General features: G+C 35.6%; 1 protein-coding gene across 1 annotated transcript in view; it reads right to left on the bottom strand.

Moving 5' to 3' along the window:
- Positions 1 to 990: 990 nt before the first annotated feature.
- Positions 991 to 19424, bottom strand: part of LOC149845004 (uncharacterized) — a 36844-nt gene continuing 18410 nt past the window's right edge. The window contains exons 4-7 of the mRNA XM_089995431.1: positions 18286 to 18390; positions 17902 to 18010; positions 2085 to 2236; positions 991 to 1531 (exon numbers count right to left, since the gene is read on the bottom strand). Of these exons, the coding sequence (XP_089851557.1) occupies positions 1061 to 1531; positions 2085 to 2236; positions 17902 to 18010; positions 18286 to 18390 (837 nt within the window). The 3' untranslated portion in view covers positions 991 to 1060. The remainder of the gene's footprint in view (positions 1532 to 2084; positions 2237 to 17901; positions 18011 to 18285; positions 18391 to 19424) is intronic.

The following is a 19424-nucleotide window of genomic DNA, read 5'->3' as shown; positions in this document are numbered from 1 at the left end:
GGGGCCTCCGATTGTGTTGGTTTAGGAACACCTTTAAAAGTCCAGTCACTCCTTTACCAATTCCATCTGAACAATGCTTAGGAAAGAAAGACCGTTCACATGTAGAAGATGGGCGTCAGCGTGGTACTGGATAATTACCACCTCCAATCAGTGGTCGTTGAATTGCAGAACTGGAGCCCGCAATTTCATATGCTCACACTCTAAAATTCCCCGTTTTTCATGGGATTCCTTGGCTCCTTTCTAGCAACCGCGGACTACCGGCTCCCGAACAGAGTCTCAATGAATTTAAAGGGGTAGGAGATATAAGGAGTAGCGTGCTGACTCCAAAATGTGACAAAAGTGAAGACAACCTATTGCAGCTCAACGATGCATGAACGATCAGGGGAGGGTCAGGCAATTAACCAAGACTCAGAGAATTTTCAAAGTACTAGATACACAACTTTCAAGTGGCTGTGCAGCACTACGGGAACCTTTTTTAGACTCTAGACAGCTAATAATTCTCATTATGAGAAAACCACTAATCAATGCTTCCATTCCAACCAAAAAAAGGCTCAGTATGAGGAAATTTTCAAATAGGAATTCATAAGTTTCATTTTCTTGTGTGTGCAAAATGTACAAAGAAAATGTGCACAGAGAATTAGAATATAGGCACACACACACACACACACACACAGATTAAAGAAGCATCTCAATCATTTTGAGTTTGGTTGGTACACTTCCACAAGATGGTTTCGAGTCCGAAGTTGAGCAAAAAGAAATTCTCAAAAGACAATTTTGAGCAACTTCTTCGATTGCACAAAATCTAGCAATAATGCCAAAAAACACACCTAAGAATGAAAACATACAGTTTTCTTAGAAAACTTCTACACTGGAGAGCATGGTTGGCTATATTTTCAAACAGTATTTCAAGACAAAATTAAGAAAAGCGCAACTAGTAAACATTTTCACAAAATAATTTCAGAAAAAGGTAAAAGGAAATATCAAAGAAACTGTGAAAAATGGATATTTTCCTTGCATGCATAAAATTACAGGCAACAATGCCAGAATATAAACCAAAGAATCACAACATATTTAGTGTTCTCTGAGACTCAAACTCAACATGTTCGCCACTCACCTGCGCACATGATACATTAAACTCATAATTATCAAAAAATTTATCTTCTGTCACCACATTTCCAGTCTCAATACCCTTTAACCCCATAGGTGAACCCCATGGCATTCCACCCTGAACATTCAGGCTGGATACTTCCTGGTTCATGCCAATACCTGGTGGGGATGGCGTAAGAGTGGGTCCAATCTGATTCTGGTGCCCAGGTGAATTTCCTGTTGCTCTTTTGTTGGAAGAGCTTGCTGCAGCCTGAGAAATGACCGACGCCTGCTGTTGCTGGTTTTTCTGTGGTGGAGACTTTGGTCGGAGGTTCTCGATCTCTGGAGTTGTAGCCACAAGATGGGGAGCATCTGGTGGTGGGTTTCGGCCACCACCACCTTGCCAAACTTTACCATCTTTGTCAGAGAAGTTTTTGATATATGCCTGCAAGATTGTGGAATATATGATTTATCTGTTTCCCACACACAGAGACATGCACCTGATGCTATAATTGGTTTTTTAATCAGCAAGACCAGATATCGAAAGAGGAAGCATCACCTTTAAGACTATCATCCCCAAGGAGTCCAGCAACATGATGGTCAGAAACTAGTAGTGTAAAGATGTTTCTACACTCGTGTGTGTGTGTGTGGAAAAAATCTCATTTTTTGTTTTGACAAAGATGGGGGGCATGTATATTGATGCATCTAAGAGCCAATCTGTATCATACACCACTTGTAATAGTAGGAACTAAACCATCATGGCAAGGAAAAGTTTGGAGAAGAGGCAGAAACTAAGAGAAATATCATTTGATTCGTCTGTCCTTAGGAAAAGGTAATGGGATACGTATACATTTCCTTCAGCAGAAGACCTAGAGGTAACTATAGAGACTTTGAGCCATTAGGACGTGTGTGTAAGGTGCAAATTATCATGCTTAAGGTCAATGGATTTTCCTTTGAAATGCTAATACATCAATCAATAATCACATAGAAGTGAATACCTCTGAATTGAAATTTGATGAAGTTAGACCCTTTCCAACAGTTAGCCAGCCTGAACGGATATTATGGTCCTCTCCAAAAAGCTCGATCCTTCTACTGCCCAGCGCAAAATGCTCAATTATTCGATAGAGGTCTTCCGGTTTCGCTGTTGAGCCTGACACAAAATTAGCCATATGAATTCTGTTAGTTACATGATATAGTGAAGTATGGACAACAATGTTGAACGCAAAGTATCATCATGCAGACAGTCTGGGCAGCACTCATCTGCCTGCCACAGGCCTGACTTGCATGCAAGCCAGCTTCAACCAAGCAATCTAAGTCCTAAGTAGGCAAACATAGGTTTAAGCATCATTGCTTACTCACAATTCACAGTTTAGTTATGATAAAATGAGGAACCACACCAAGGGAAGAGAACTGCAAAGTCCTATCTTCACAATGCTTCTCTATTTACATATTTTTAGCCAATTATGAGAAAAGAGGAACACTTAGGTCTATGGTTATCTCGTCTAAATGGAGAATCTTAGGTTACTAGCAAAGAAAGAAATATAGAATAATATAAACAATTCAGGAGAAGATTTTTGGAGAAGCGGAAATGAGATTGTTATGATTGTGAGTCATCAAGTGCATTAATAATGACAGACAAGGAGCTAGCATCTGTTATGTTTATGAAGCGAGCATGGAACAAAAGAAGACATCAGTCCACAATGCTGATCTCAGTAAGTATACAGAATACTAGGATATCACTGACTATAGATGGAAGGAGTTTGTGCATAAAACTTTATATATAATAGCAGCATATTTAAATCCCCCTTTTTTGGGGATAAGAAGCCGCTTGACATTGTTACCACTAGAATGGTTTTAATGCAAGGAGTTGGCACTAGAGTTGATAAAGTACTCTGCAAGAGATTCCAAATCGTTTCAAAAGGGTTGGCCAATCTCATCTACTTGGCACATCCAAGTTTTTCTCCTTATATATACGTATTTTCAGTTATCTTTTATATATGTCACGTTATTAAAATTTTAATGTGGCAGTATGAAATTAGCAAATAGAGTGCTTTTACCTTTTCCAGAATTCTGATGGGAAATATTTGTCAAGTTGTGCAACTTAGTACAAAAATTTTAGACCAACTATGCCGTTCTTCAGTTTACAAGAGGACTTGCGCATTTGATGCCACATTTACGAAGAAAAAAATCAACTTTTACCAAAGATCTTCAATGATTTGATAGGTGTGCACATGAATATGCTATGAAGAACAAAGTATAAAGATGAAAAGATCAAATGTGAATCAAACTGTATTCAGAAAATAGATTTTTTAGAGGAAATAGAGTGATAAGGATATTTATTATGGCATGATTGCAATGATGCCACTGGCAAGGATATTATGACTTCTGGTCTCTACTTATAACGACTCAACATTTCCTACATGAAGTTAATTTGTTCTATATTTTTTTGTCGCTTGCTTTATAGCTAATTGTTTACTTGATTTTTTATGTTAAAGTGGATTCATTTCATTTTATTCATGTCTTAATGCTTGTAACTTGTTAACTGTCAAATTTTTAGTAGTAACACCATAAATTCAATAAACTTTGGGTTATTTAGATTGTCAATCATTTTCTCACTCAAATTTAAGGTACCTTGCTTAACCTATTTTTCTTTTTATCCCAAAATTTCTCATTTTGTCAATTTCTAAAATGCTCATATTTTCCCAAGGTTTCCCCATATATAAAAAAAGACCTTTATCTTGAGAGTGTCTTGTTGACGAATACTAGAGAGTAGAGACCATGGTTGCAATTCTCGAAACTCGATATCGGATCGGCCACATGAAACTCGGCCACTCGGGCAAGTCATTGCTTTTTAATTATTTTATAAAAAAATAATAATAAATATAAATTTTGTAATAAAAAACTTAAATAATTAAAATATAACTGTGTTTTGTCATATATAACAATACATATAAGTTAAAAAAACATGTAAGCATGTGCAGTGTGAAAATTATCATATTTTCCAAATATCACCAAAAAAACAAATTTAGCACTGTTAAAACTATCAAACAACATGATATTTGTAAAATATTGCAATATATGTGATAAAATGTAAATATCACAATTTATAATGATATATATATATATATATTAAATATGAGATTTTAAACTCACAGATTAACTGCATGAGTTATTTAAGATGCATTAAAAATTGGCATTATTTTTTTGGTAAATATAGTACCATTATTGTCAGTTAACTCTCTCTCTCTCACACACACAATTAATACCTTACCAAATACCATGCATCCATCAACTATAGTAATCGACTTTCCAAAAAGTCCAACGTTGGAAGGTGGTGTACAGAGTCCCTCTTTCAAAAACTCCAGCATTAGAAATTTAAAACAGCCTTATTAATGGTTTAAATTCTGAAACAAAAAATGAACCAGTTCATTTTTAAAGCATCATGGCCGATAAACTCGGACAACTTGACCAGTTTTTAGCTGAATTGACCGAGTCAAAACATTGACCCGACCGAGTTTAGTCCCTAACTGAGTCATACTGATTTCTTGACACAGTTAGGGACCGATCCGAGACGAACGACTCGGGCGAGTCACGAGTTGACTCGCCGAGTTTGCCAACTATGGTAGAAACCTATGTCAGGCACATAGGAATTGGTACAGGTGCCGGTACATAGGGTGTGACACAGGAAATTCTAAAAGTCTAGGTATGAGGCACGGCTATATACATACACATATACACATGATATATACATATATATATATATACATGGAAACCTACCAGATAGAAAACGTACCAACCATACCCACTAAGAATTGTTTTGGTGCTTTTTTGAAATTCTGACTTTACAGATGTGTTCAGCATGATTGATTTACTAGAAATTGACACTTGGATCATGCATTTTGGATGGAAAATGGTATTTGAAGCCTCAAAAATTTATGAAAATTGTAGACTGTTGATTTTTTAATCTTATAAAAACCTATCCATGCATCTGAATCAAATGATCCAAGTGTCAATTTCTAGTAAATCAATCATGCTGAACACATCTGTAAAAAATTGATGCGCCCAAGCAATCGGGTACCATTTGGTAGGGATGCAGTCATATATATATATATATATATATATATATATATATATATATACAACAGTACACGTACCATGCAAGAATGAATGAAATACATTCTTTATGCACCATAAAATGGACAAAAAATGACCCTTCATGTTTGACCAGATATTGATGCTTACAAAATAGGAAAACGGGACATGTCTATCTCAGATCCTTAAAAAAGTAGTCTGACCTGTACCCGAACATACCATCACCTGTGCCCAAGTCAACACAGGCACAGGACAGGAGCTTCCAGGAAGTACTCATTACATAGGTCAAGAGATCTAAAATATATACATATATAAGTTTATAACACAAACAAATGGATGAAAACCGTCGACCCTCTATAGATCTCAAAAAATGAACAAAAATGACCCGTCACGTTTGACCAGAAATTGACTACTTAGAAAATAGGAAAATGGGCCAGGTACGGGTCAGCTTCAGATTAAAAAGATGGTTTGAGCCATACCCAAACATACTAGTACCCACACCCATGTCGACACAGGTACAGAAGTACCCATCAGGGGTATTTCGGTCTTTTTACTGTAATAGGTGTCAGACCATTAGGGGCTGATCATATTTTATTTTTTGTCTTTTATTCTTTTTATTTTTGGTGTAATAAGTCTTTTCATACTTGATGAGACAGCTCTGTGACCGTTGGGGACAGCCCAACAGCATGGAGCTGCCCCCAACGGTCACAAATGTGACCGTTGAGAGCAGACCAACAGCCATATGGAGCCGCCCTCTTTAGTACCGTTTTGTATTATAAATAGGCCCTTGTATTTCTCACTCTTCTAAGAGTGCTTCTATGCAATAACAAAGATATTTTGACCCTTGTGTGGGTGGTTAAGTTATTCAATCAAGTATTCTACTTGATGGAAATGTGTTCTTGCATGTCCATAAGTGACGCATTTTGGATTTAGTATGTCTCATTACATGGTATCAGAGCTTGGTATAATTCCAATAGTATTAAGAGAAGGATCATGATAACATCAAAAGGAATATCGTGAGCCTAGTAAAACAACGAATCGTGGATCGTTGCATCGAAAAGCATGCCATCTCTCAAATCTTGTATTATCCTTCTCTCTCTCTCTCTTCTTTCTCTTTATTGTAAAAGAATTGAGAATGAAAGGAAAGTTATTATCTTCATTCTCATACGACTCAATGATACAAACTATGTGACGTGGGCATCAATAGCGAAGCACAAAATATGATAAAAGGGTCTATGGGGTTTGGTTGATGGTACTGAAAAAGAGCCCAAACTCATCTTTACCAAAATTGAGAATGTGAAGAAAGTTGCTCTTCAAGGAGAAGAAATGTCTAAATCTGTTTCTGATTATAAAAGAAAATGAAAAAAATGAAAAATGAGACATTCCAAGATAATTGGATGACTCATCAATAGTGTGGACATCTACAAGTGCTCTAGTCTAGCAAAATTTTATTTCGCTAGTGATGCATGAAAATATCTTAAAGACATGTATAGTCTTAAAGATATTGCTTACATATGCAATATTCAAAATAAAGTAAGAATTATGACTCAAGGAGAGATGAGCATTAGGGAATACTATAATGCACTCTCTCTTTTGGGATGAATTGACTCTACTTGAGCCAAAAAAATGGCATTGCCCTCAAGATTTAGAACTCTGTGAGAACCAAATTAAAACGGAGCATTTCTACCAATTCATTAACAGTATTAAACCCGAATTTGAAGGAACCAAGTCGGCTCTCCTTTACAGAGGAGGTGTACCAACCATAGTTGAAATTCTTGAGGAGTTAACTATGAAAGAAAATAGATTAAAAAATCATCTGCCTCAAAAGATGAAGAATTTGTGCTTGCTATGTCAAAGCTTGGCAATCACATTAGGAGCTATAAACCTCCTCACTTTGTGAAAAATGAGAACAGAAGAAACTCAAATAACTATGAAAGAAACGACAAAAGAGGAGATCATGAATACAAAAAAGGTTGCAAAATCATATGCTATCATTGTTATGAACGGGGACACGTCAAGCCCTTTTATCCCAAAAAGAAAGAAAAATAATCATAGAAATGACAAAAAAGTTACTTCGGTTGAAAAGAATGATGTAGACGACTCCAAATGTATCGGCTCGCTATCTTTGGCTCAACTAATGGAGGCACTACAACCAATGTTCAAAACTCAAGTTTCTTCCTTCTCAAGAGCGGCCGTCGTGTCCACAAGTGGTGACCCTTGTAAGACTTCTTTGATCTTTGATTCTGATGCATCTTTTCATGACTCCAAATGAGTTCATACTATCCGAATGCCATGCTAACCCAAATAATTCTTCTGTTTTTATTGCTGATGGAACATATTTAAAAATCAAAAGTTATGAAATTTTTCAAAAACAACAAATCTTTCACATAGTAAATATTAGAGTAGTACTAAAATTAAATTTAAATATCATATCTGTTTCTCAAATTATAAATCATAGATACAAAGTACAATTTTCATCTAATGATTGTTTAATACAGGATCTCCAATCCGGGAAGTCGATTGGGTGAGGCCACAGAAGAGTAGATCTCTATGTAATAGACAATCTTGAGTTATCAAAACAAACTTTTTTTAATTTTATGGAAAATAAAGATATATAAAATTGGCACAAAATTCTAAGACATCCTAGCATGTCCAAATTACACTTGTTTTCATTTCTTACAAGTTATAAAGAAAAAGAATTTGTTTGTCATGATTGCATTTTTAGTAAAATGAAGTTTTTGCCCTTTGGACCAATACCGGCTCCCGATGGTGTATCCTACTATGTTGTGTTTGCAGATGACTATAATAGACATTCTTGGATAATTTTTCTTAAACAAAAATTATAAGTATTTGATTGTTTTAAAAAAAATTACTGTTATATAAACAATTAATTTAAAAGTTAAAACCAATAATCAAATCTTTAGAACTGATTCCGGGGCAGAATTTGTGTCAAAAGAATTCGAAAAGTAACTTAGTCTACATGGGATTGTTCATCAAAAATCTTATTCATACACTCCTCAACAAAATGGATTAGCAGAGAAGAAGTATAGACACATTATTGAGACTACTAGAACACTTTTTGTGTCTAGAAAAGTTCCAAAAGGTTTTTGGGCCGAAATCACCCTTCCAGCAGTCTATTTGATAAATAGAATGCCTTCAAAAAATATTGAAAATATTTCTTCTATTGAAAAACTATTTAAAACATCTCTCGATTATAAAAGGTTAAGAATCCTTGGATGTAATGTTTTGTCCTTACCAATAAAAATGACAAACTTTCTCCAAAAGCAATCACTTGTGTTTTTTTATGCTGAAAACCAAAAGGGACATTGATGTTATGACATTGAAAGAAACAAATTATATGTTTCTCGAAATGTCACTTTTCATGAAAATGAAATTGGTTTTAACAAAGAAAAAATCCAAAAGAGTTGTGATTATTTGTTTCTTTTTTACCTTGTCAATGAACATGAAAGGCGTGAAAATGCATGAGAGTGAAAATGAAGACACTCATGATGCAAATGAAAATATAAATTAGGGTCTTAATAATATAGATCTATCTCATAATAACATACAACCCTATGCTCGATGTACCGAAGATCATCCACCATGTGTTTTAGAAAGATATTCTCAAAATCAAGATATAGATTATTAGTCTTAGAAAATCCATAAGAATTTTAAAAGCTCCTAGTAGATTTGTATCCTATGATTCTTTTAAACCAAGGTATAGATCATGCTTAATGGTCATACACTTATATTCAGAACCGACATCTTACTATGAGGCTAAAAATCATCAAGAATGGATTAAGGCAATAAATGATAAATTAGAAGCTTTGGAAAAGGTAAAAACTTGAAAAATCTAAACATTACCTAAAGGAAAGAAGACTATAGAACGTAGATGGGTCTACAAGATAAAAACTAAATGGAATGGGACATTAGAAATATACAAAGCTAGGTTAGTAACCAAGGGATACAGTCAAGAATATGGAATATGGAATAAACTATGACGAGACGTTTGCTCCAGTTGCTCGAATGACCATTGTTAGAACTCCCATTTTTATCGCATCAATTAAAAAATGATCTATCTTTCAAATGGACGTAAAAAATGTTTTTTTGAATGGTAATTTGAATGAGGAGGTTTACATGAATCCTTCACCAGGTTTGAATTTTACACATGGAAAAATCCTTCGGTTACGAAAAGCTTTGTATGGGCTTAAAACAAGCTCCTAAAGCTTGGTATGATAGGTTCAGTAGTGTGCTGACACTTCATTTTAAATCTTGTTTTACTGATACTGCATTATTTGTTAAGTTTTCCAATGGAGGAATGGTGATATTACTACTTTAAGTAGATGATATGATAATCACAAGAGGTGACAAGCAGGGAGTTAATCATATCAAAAATGTTCTTAAAGATAACTTTGATATGACAGACATTGGTTTTTTACGATATTTTCTTGGAATATAAGTGGCTTACTCACCTTCTGGTTATTTTTTATCACAAACTAAGTATGCAGCAGAGATCATTGAACGATCAGGACTCTCAAATGAAAAACGGGTTGATACTCCGAAGGTCATGAATGCAAAAATAAAGAAAGATGATGGAAAATTGTAATGAAAAGGGCGAAAGCACCAATAAAGCAAACCACTCTTTTAGAAGAGTGAAGCCAAGAGCCAATAACACAAACACTAAAAGTGTATACAAAACCCACTAAAGGGAAAAATAACTAAAAGTCATAAGTTGAATATTATTGAAGAAAGAAAGAAGAGGGTGAAAACCCATTACAATGCAAGAGGAAGGGCCCTCTTTTTATAGAGGAGAAAAGGTAGAGGAAGGGACCACATAAAGGCTCCCTTGTAGTCGTTGGGGCCCCAACGACTACAAGGTGGGGCTCCTAGTGGTCCTCTTACAATAAAAAGAAAAAAGGGAAAAAAAGGAAAAGTAAAAGAAAAGAAAAGAGAAACAAAAAGAAAAAGAAAAAGTAAAAAAAATACATGGGAATTACACAAATACCCCTTTCAGGTATTTGAATTATAAATATATATATATATATATTATATATATATATATATGCATGTATATATATATTTATATATACATATTTTAACATGCCTCCTCAAACTTTACGGGGAGAAGACCGAAAGTTTGCCAAGGAGAAACAAAAAACGCGGAGTTGGAAGCGCTTTGGTGAAGAAATCCGCTAACTGATATTCTGAAGTGACATATGGTAGTGTGATTGTTCCTTTGAGAAATTTGTCTCGAACATAGTGACAATCCATTGAAATCTGCTTGGTGCGCTCATGGAAAGTACGGTTGCTTGCAATGTAAATTGCGCTCTTGTTATCGCAACACATCTTGGTGGAGGAAGAAATGAGGAGGCCCATGTCACAGAGGAGACTTTTAAGCCACACAATTTTCATAGTTGTCATTGTCATGGCCCGATATTCGGCTTCAGTGGATGATAGAGAGACTTTTTGTTGCTTCTTACATCTCCACGAAATAAGAGATTCACCTAGGAAAATGCAAAAACCAGTAGTTGAGATACGATCATTGAGATTTCCTCCTCAATCTGCATCAGTAAAAGCAGTTAATTTAAGAGATGAAGAAGAGGATAAGAAAAGCTCTTTGGAAATGGTGTTCTTGATGTATCGCACAACTCGCATCATGGTCGCCATGTGAACTATAGTAGGAGCATGCTGAAATTGACTTGCAGTATGAACTGCATGAGCAATATCTGGACGGGCGATGGATAAGTAAGTAAGGGATCCAATCAATTACCGATAGGGAGTGGGATCCTCAAGTAGAACGTCATCCTCAAGTCTCAACTTTGCATTAATAACTTCAGGAGTTTCCACTTTCTTTTCATCAGATACTCCTGACTTGGTACAGATGTCTGCTGCTAATTTCATTTGAGATAGAATATATCCTCGCGGAGAGTATGTCACTTCAATACCTAAAAAATATCTTAAAAATCCAAGGTCATACATATCAAAAGTTTTCTTTAACATGACATTAACTTCATTTACTCCCTTTTTTGTTACTTCCAGTGATGATCATATCATCAACATATAGAAGTAAAATAACAATGGAGTCACCTGTTTTCTTAATAAAAAGAGCAGTGTCAGTATAACAAGAAATAAATCTCAAATTGATTAGTAGATTACTAAACTTGTCATACCAAGCTTTAGGAGCTTGCTTAAGACCATATAAGACCTTTTTCAATTTCAAAATTTTACCATTTAAATTCATGTCAGGAAGTGGTTCCATATAAACTTTACTTAGATTTCCATTTAAAAAGGCATTTTTAACGTCAAGTTGAAAAATTGGCCATTTTTTAATAGAGGCTATTGCAATAAGAGCTCAAACACTAGTCATTTGAGCAACTGGGGCAAAAGTTTCATCATAATCTACCCTATATTCTTGGGCATATCCTTTGGTTACTAACCTAGCCTTATATCTTTCTAAAGAGTCATCACTCTTAGTTTTTACTTTGAAAACTCATCTACATCCAATGGGTTTCTTGCCATTAGGAGGATCAATAATTTCCCAAGTTTGTGTCTTTTTAGGTGCATTAAGTTCAAGTTTCATTGCTTCATTCCAATGAGCATATCGTTTAGCATCATTAAAATGAGATGGTTCATGGAATGAGTGAAGGGCTAGCAAACATGCTCGAAAATTTGGAGAAAAAGAATCATAAGATACAAATCTATTTGGTATTTTAGAAATACGATTTGATCTTCTTTGAGAGGATTCTTCAACCGACTCGTTTTGAGAAAATTTTTCAAGGACACAAGGAGGATTACTTTCATTCCTTCTAGAGTAAACTTGTGTTTGACTTGGTATATTTTCTTCTAAATTTTCATGTTGGTCATGTTGCCCATCATTTGGAGGTTCAAAATGATCCTCTACGAGAGCTTCACTAGATTCAACATGATCATCTATAACCTTTTCTTGGGGTAACAAGTCAAATAAAAAGGAGTAATCAATATTTTCATTTAGTTTATGCGAAAAACCATTTTCTTCTTCTAAGAACGTGACATCTTTTGAGATATAAAGTTTGTTTTTGAATAAGTCAAAACATCGATAACCTTTTTGTTTTTCGCCATATCCTAAGAAAATACATTCAATCGCCCTTAAAGAAAGTTTATCGTTTTTGTGAGTTAGAACAAAGCATTTACACCCGAAAAATCTTATTCTTTTATAATCGGGAGACATATTGTAAAGTTTTCAAATGGAGAAAGATTTTTCAAAGAAGATGAAGGAGTTCTATTGATAAGATATGTTGATGTTAGAACCGCTTCGGCCCAAAGGGATTTTGGAATGTTCTTTGAAATTAATAAAGTTCTTGTGGTTTCTATTATGTGTCTATGCTTTCTTTCTGCAAAACCATTTTGTTGCGGAGTGTTTGGACAAGAACATTGATGACAAATACTATTTTCTTTCAAATAGATTTGAAATTCATTGGACATATATTTGCCTCCCGAATTGGATCTAAGAATGGATAGGTTTCCTAAAAATTGATTTTTAATCATTACATGAAATTCTTTAAAAAAGGAGAAAACTTCGGATTTGCGACTCAAGAAGTAAATCCATGTAAATCGAGTGAAATCATCAATAAAGACCACATAGTATGAAAAGCCTCCTTTGGATAAAATAGGGGAAGGTCCCCATACATCAGAATGAACAAGTTCAAAAGGCCGAGTGGTGACATAATTTCTTTGAGGAAATGGATAGCTTTAGATTTCCCAAAAATGCAATCTTTACAAGTCATGTGTTTAACTTTACAAGTATTGTTCAAAAAAGGAAAAAGAGACATCTTTACAAAATTTGGATGACCAAGTCTCTCATGCCAAACTCCAATACTTTTATCCTTTATAAGATTACAAAATGACTTCGATGGAAGAGTCAAAAAGTCCATAAAATAAAGATCACCCCTTCTATGGCCTTGCCCAATCAACTTCCCTGACTGGAGATCCTGCACGGTGCAATCTTTAGGTGAGAAAGAGACTTAGCATCCATGATCGGTGATTTGGGAAACAGAAAAAAGTTTTAGATTAATTTTTGGAGCGACTCTTACTTTAGGAACGAAAAAGTTTTGAGAAGTCTTAAAATCAAGTGTTCCAATACTTTCAATTTTTAAGGATGTCCCATCGGCCGTTGAAACATAAGAAGATATGGGTTCGGAAAAAATATTAGAAAGAGAGTTTTTTATGAGATGTCATATGAAAAGAAGCACCGAAGTCTAGTATCCACATACCTGGAGGTGATGAAGAATAGGCGATGGCGGCTCCTGATGTTGAAGATGAAGAAGTCTTGAGAAGATGTTGGAGAACTTCGGAGATATGGTTGAAAGTTTCTTTGATATCTCCTTCCTTGATGCTTTCTTCTTCCTTCTTTGAAGAATTTTCTCCAACTGCGGCCACTTTTCGTTTAAGCTTTGGGCAAACCGGCTTGATATGTCCCGGTTCATTACAATAGTGACAAATCACTCTCTTTCTATATCCACTATTTTTGTTAAAGTGGGAAGGTCTTTATGCTTTTACATTTGATCTGGGCCTAGTAACAGCCAAAATTTCATCACTCTTAATACTTATGCCAAGACGAGTTTCTTCTTGGCATACTTCGGCAAGAGCGTCTTCAATGGGTAAGGCTTTATTTCTATGGAGAAGGGATGCCCTAACTTGTTCAAATTCCGACCGAAGACCATGGAGGAATTGGAAAAAATGCTCATTTTCAATTTGTTCTCTTCTTAACTCAATATCTTCCGGAGCCACCTATTTGGGCTCAAGAAGAACAAGCTCATCCCAAAGGGGGGTTAAAGAACTAAAGTAATCACGGACACTCATATTCGCTTGTCTAGTAGAAGAAATTTTTTCTTGACAAAAAAATTGTCTAGTTAGATCCTTTTGGGTATACATACCCTTAAGAAAGAACCATGCCTCATTAGCTCTTCTAAACTTAGCAATGTTGGCACAATTTTTGAGGTCAACATTGTTCATAAACCATGCCAAGATTTTGGCATGGTTACTTTCCCAATCCTCAACTTTGGATTGATGGTTATTGATAGCTTTGATGCGTTCATCGCCATCTAAAGCTTTTTCAATCCCACTTTCAATTTTAGTGAGAACAAGAGAGGGTTCGGGAGTAGTTTCCACAACAAAACCCCAAAGTTTCTTACCTCTTAGATGATTTTCCATAGCGGAGGCCTACATAAGGTAATTGGATCCATTGAGCTTAAAAGAGAGTTCTACTTTAGATTCGTGCTCCATAGGTACCGAATAGCCTTCCTTTCTTCAAAAACTTGAGAGACACACGTCCCAAGATACCAAAAAAGAAGAGAAGCCCGATCACCAACCTGGCTCTGATACCATGTAATGAAAAGGGCGAAAGCACCAACAAAGCAAACCACTCTTTTAGAAGAGTGAAGCCAAGAACACACACTAAAAGTGTATACAAAACCCACTAAAGGAGAAAATGACTAAAAGTCATAAGTTGAATATTATTGAAGAAAGAAAGAAAAGGGTGAAAAACCCATTACAATGCAAGAGGAAGGGCCCTCTTTTTATAGAGGAGAAAAGGTAGAGGAAGGGACCACATAGGGGCTCCCTTGTAGTTGTTGGGAGCCCCAGGTGGGGCCCCTAGTGGTCCTCTTACAATAAAAAGAAAAAAGGGAAAAAAAGGAAAAGTAAAAGAAAAGAAAAGAGAAACAAAAAGAAAAAGAAAAAGTAAAAAAATACATGGGAATTACACAAATACCCCTTTCGGGTATTTGAATTATAAATATATATATATATATATATATGCATGTATATATATAAGTATATGTATATATATAGATATATATTTATATATACATATTTTAACAAAAACCTCTACAAGATCCAACTTCGTACAGACAAATGATTGAAGCTTTGTCATATCTTTCAATTACTCGTCCTGATATTTCTCATGCTATTCACTCTGTTAGTCAATTTCAGCATACTCACACTACAGTACATACAAGTGCTTAAATGAGAATTGTTAGATATATTAAGAATTCCATCAATGAGAGATTGTTTTTATCATCCTCTTCCTCATTAGAAGTCATTGTATATTCTGATTCTGACTGGGGAGGGAACGTAAATGATAGACGCTTAACCACTGGTTTATGTGTGTTTATAGGTGATTCCCTAATTTCATGTCAGAAGGTGTCGCTTTCCTCCACTGAAGCTGAGTATCATGACATGGCAACGACCACATTTGATTTAGTATAGTTGTGGCAACTACTAGAGGACTTGGAAATTCACATCGTAGCGCGGTCTACATTGCAAGCAATCATACATTCGATGAGAGGACAAAACATATCGAAACGGATTGTCACTATATTCGTGAAGAATTTCTAAGAAAGACCATCACATTGCCTTATGTTCCATCGGAGTACCAACTCGCGGACTTCTTCACTAAAGTGCTCTCGACACCTCAATTTCATTTTCTACTTGGCAAACTCTTGGTACAGAAGCATCCCAGAAGTACCCATGTTACTGTTATATATATATATATAAAAACCGAAATACCCATCAGCGGTATTTCGATCTTTTTACTGTAATAGGCATCAGCCCATTAGGGGCTGATCATATTTTATTTTTTGTCTTTTATTCTTTTTATGTTTTCCTGGTCAAGATGTGTGTGCATGTGATTATATATATATATATATATAATCACTAAAATATGAGAACCGAAAATATAAGAACTAATGTGTGAACCGCGAATTTCATGGATTTTTTGTTCTTTTCTCTTGAATCTAACCATACAGATGTGATCTGCATGCCTGGTTTCATAAGAACTCATTCTTGAATCGTCCGATTTTGATGCATAAACGAGATTTTTTTAAGGCTTTAAAATCAATGGCTCATAATCTTCATAAATATTCAAGCATTCAAAAAACAGATTTTTTCATTGAAAATACATGATCCAATGGTTTATTCCTAGCAAATTCACCATGTCGAGCACATTCACATGGTTGGATTTGCAAAAAAAGTGTTGGAAATACCCATAATTCTAGTTCTCATCTCTCTCTCTCTCTCTCTCTCTCTCTCTCTCTCTCTCTCTCTCTCTCTCTCTCTCTCTCTCTCTCTCTCTTATATATATATATATATACAGAGAGAGAGAGAGAATTTTGGTTCACAAAAAGATGGAGAGAAAGAGATAAGTTTGGTACAGTTGACTGTACATACAATCTAGAGTATAAAATCCATTTTTCACATTTTTCAATTTCTGGTAGATCTGACTCTACAGACGTGATCTGCATGGTTTGTTAGCAGAAAACAAGCTTTGGATCATGTGTTTGCAAATGAGTAGGCAGGTTTTTCAAAGGCTTCGAAATAAAAAAACAATGGCCTACAATCATAGTAACAAATATCGCCGATATTTTGAATATCTCGTGATAAAAACACAACATAAATATCAAATGAAATAAATCTTGCTTAAACTCAATATCTCGTGTTTTTTTCATGAAATCTGAAAAAAAACATCAGAAAAAAACACTTGAATTACTGACATGGTTTTGATGGCAGTCTTCTTTTTTTTCACGTAACAGCATTGAATACCAGGCATTCAATGCTGCATGACTGCCTTGTAAAGCAGCGAATGCTGCATGGCAGGCAGCAACATTTAATGCCGCATGGCAGGCAGCATTGATTGCTGCCTGCCCTTGGAAAATGGCAAACCAGGCTATGCTGCGGGAAGGAGGGCCTTCACCTCATTTTATAAGATGTGGAAGGCCCTCCCTCCCCCACTCTGTGCGATATGGGACTATTTCAAGTCCCTTGAAAGGAGGTCACTTATTATGCAGTATATATACTAAATTCCAATATCCATTTAAACTTCTCTCGTTCATTGCATACTTGTGTTTTGTGTTCTTGCCCAAGTCAAACACCCTCTCTCTCTCTTAATATATTTTTTTGATATTTACACGGAGAAACCGCCCCCCAGGATCAGAGACCTAGCCGCGCTGGCTCTGCCTGCGGTACTTACGATCACTGTCCTGGCAGCGTAAAACTCCGAGGTCTTACCCCTTGCCCCCGGGGAGTCACCACGCTTCAGCTTGTGCAAGGGGTGACGTCCATGGGATTTGAACCTAGACCGCCTGCCTAGCAGCCTAGGCCCCATCCCACTACGCCAAACCCCTTTAGGGCCTCTCTCTCTCTCTCTCTTAATATATTATATATTTTTTATTTTTTTATTTGCCGAGATTTTCCCAAAAATTTTCTGAGAAAAACTCATTTTTTGAAAAGATCCCGAGATATTCCTTTGCCGAGAATATTCCGAGAATGAGATTTGTGACTATGCCTACAATGTGCAAAAATTTGACTCAAAATACCACATTTTTACATTATAAAAAAAAGCATGATCCATGTGATATTAGCAAACAAATCATGCTAAATACATCTATGTGATCAGACTGAGTGACTTCAACTTGCACCAATGATTTCCAAGTACATTGTTCATACAGCCTATTGTAGCATATATGCATATGCATGTGCGCCGCCCACGCACACACTGTGTATGTGTGTGTCAAGAAGACCCCCAAATCATGGATAAACAATCAGATGCAAATTCAAACAGTCATTAACATGGTACATAATCCAGCATATTCAGATGCTTTTAAAACAGAAGGGCACCAGTATCTGAATATGCCCAAGAACTGCAGTAGCAGACAAAGGTTCCAAAAAGAACAAAGATGAAACACTAACCGTACGGTGGTTCTTCAGCAATTATTATATCTGTATCAATGTTAGCATGGATAATGTGCCCATCTGTGCTGCGGCGGACAGTTCCTTTTATACCCATCAAGCAGTGTTCCTGTCACCAATACACCAACTCAAATCAAGAAATTTATCTGACAATATAATTACAAATCCATATAGGCAGAGGATAGCCAACAGCATAAATTGTACACCACATGAAAAAAAAAACCTAACCTAAATCGAGCATAGATAGATCGCAAATCAGATTAGGTCCCATTCAGCATAACCACCTAAGTTTCTTTCATGTGATATAGGACATCAGGCCTAAGCAAGTTTACCTTTCTGGAAACCAAGTTTATTTGTTAGATTGTACAACAGAGCAGTACCAACCTTTGAACGCTGAAACAAAGTATGAGAATCATGGCGCAGTCCTGGGGTTGCATTTGATTTGTTAGTTTTCACCCAACAAATATCCTCGCACCTCCGGAATCCCCACTGAAATCAACAATTCAAGCTCATCAGATGGCACTGGTTATAGAAGTACAAATATTATTCAGAAAAACAAACCAAGGTTATGCATTATCAAAACTCTAGTCCAACAGAAACTAAAGTAGAATTAGTAGCAAAAAATTAAGAACAAAAGGGGCGGAAGCATACATGAAGTCTTATTAACACACAAATAAAAAGAAATTGCAGTTTTTATGAGTAGTTTATAATAAAAGAAAAGATTTAGTGTATGAAAAGGTAACAGAATAACCTTGACACACACTACTTTCATCATGGGGAAATGAGGATCACCTCAAAGATATTGTATGACTACATTTAGTTTAATCAGAAGTTCTAAGTCATAAAGCCTCAAGAATAAAGTGACATGATATGACATTTAAAGATAATATGATCAAATTATCATATGTTTAGGTGAAACTTTCATATTTTATTTCCATGAGAACATGGTCATCTGTCACTCATCAGATTTTCAAACTCAGCAATGAGAAACCTGGTGGAGCATATCTGCAACACCAAATCATGCTAATTATTATTGTTCTCCAACGGGTTGCGGCAGGCGCTCATCCTAAACCTAATACGGCTTGATAATCAAAACCTGAATATGCATAGTAGTCAAAAGCATGAGTACCTAGATGTGCTACACAACAAAGCAAATCATGCTAATTATTATTGTTCTCCAACGGGTTGTGGCAGGCGCTCATCCTAAACCTAATGTGGCTTGATAATCAAAACCTGAATATGCATAGTAGTCAAAAGCATGAGTACCTAGATGTGCTACACAACAAAGCAAATCATGCTTCAATAAGGAGTTCATCTTGATGCACAAGCACACATGTTTTATCTATTCATACATCTTTCTCATTGATTATACATGGCAACACTTCCTAGTTCCAAACAAGTCCACATGGAAAATGCTGACTTCCCTGGAACAGGACTCAAGTCCAAAAGCTAAACAGTGAAAATATAATCATTAAATCTGATAATCAAAGTTCCAACAAGAGAAAAAAAAACGAAGATGACAT

This window comes from Nuphar pumila, chromosome 2 (assembly GCF_984573655.1).
Source record: "Nuphar pumila chromosome 2, dmNupPumi1.hap1.1, whole genome shotgun sequence".
In the NCBI taxonomy this organism is placed as follows: domain Eukaryota; kingdom Viridiplantae; phylum Streptophyta; class Magnoliopsida; order Nymphaeales; family Nymphaeaceae; genus Nuphar; species Nuphar pumila.
The sequence above is the reverse complement of the archived record's forward strand: the minus strand, read 5'-3'. Positions and strand labels throughout refer to the sequence as shown.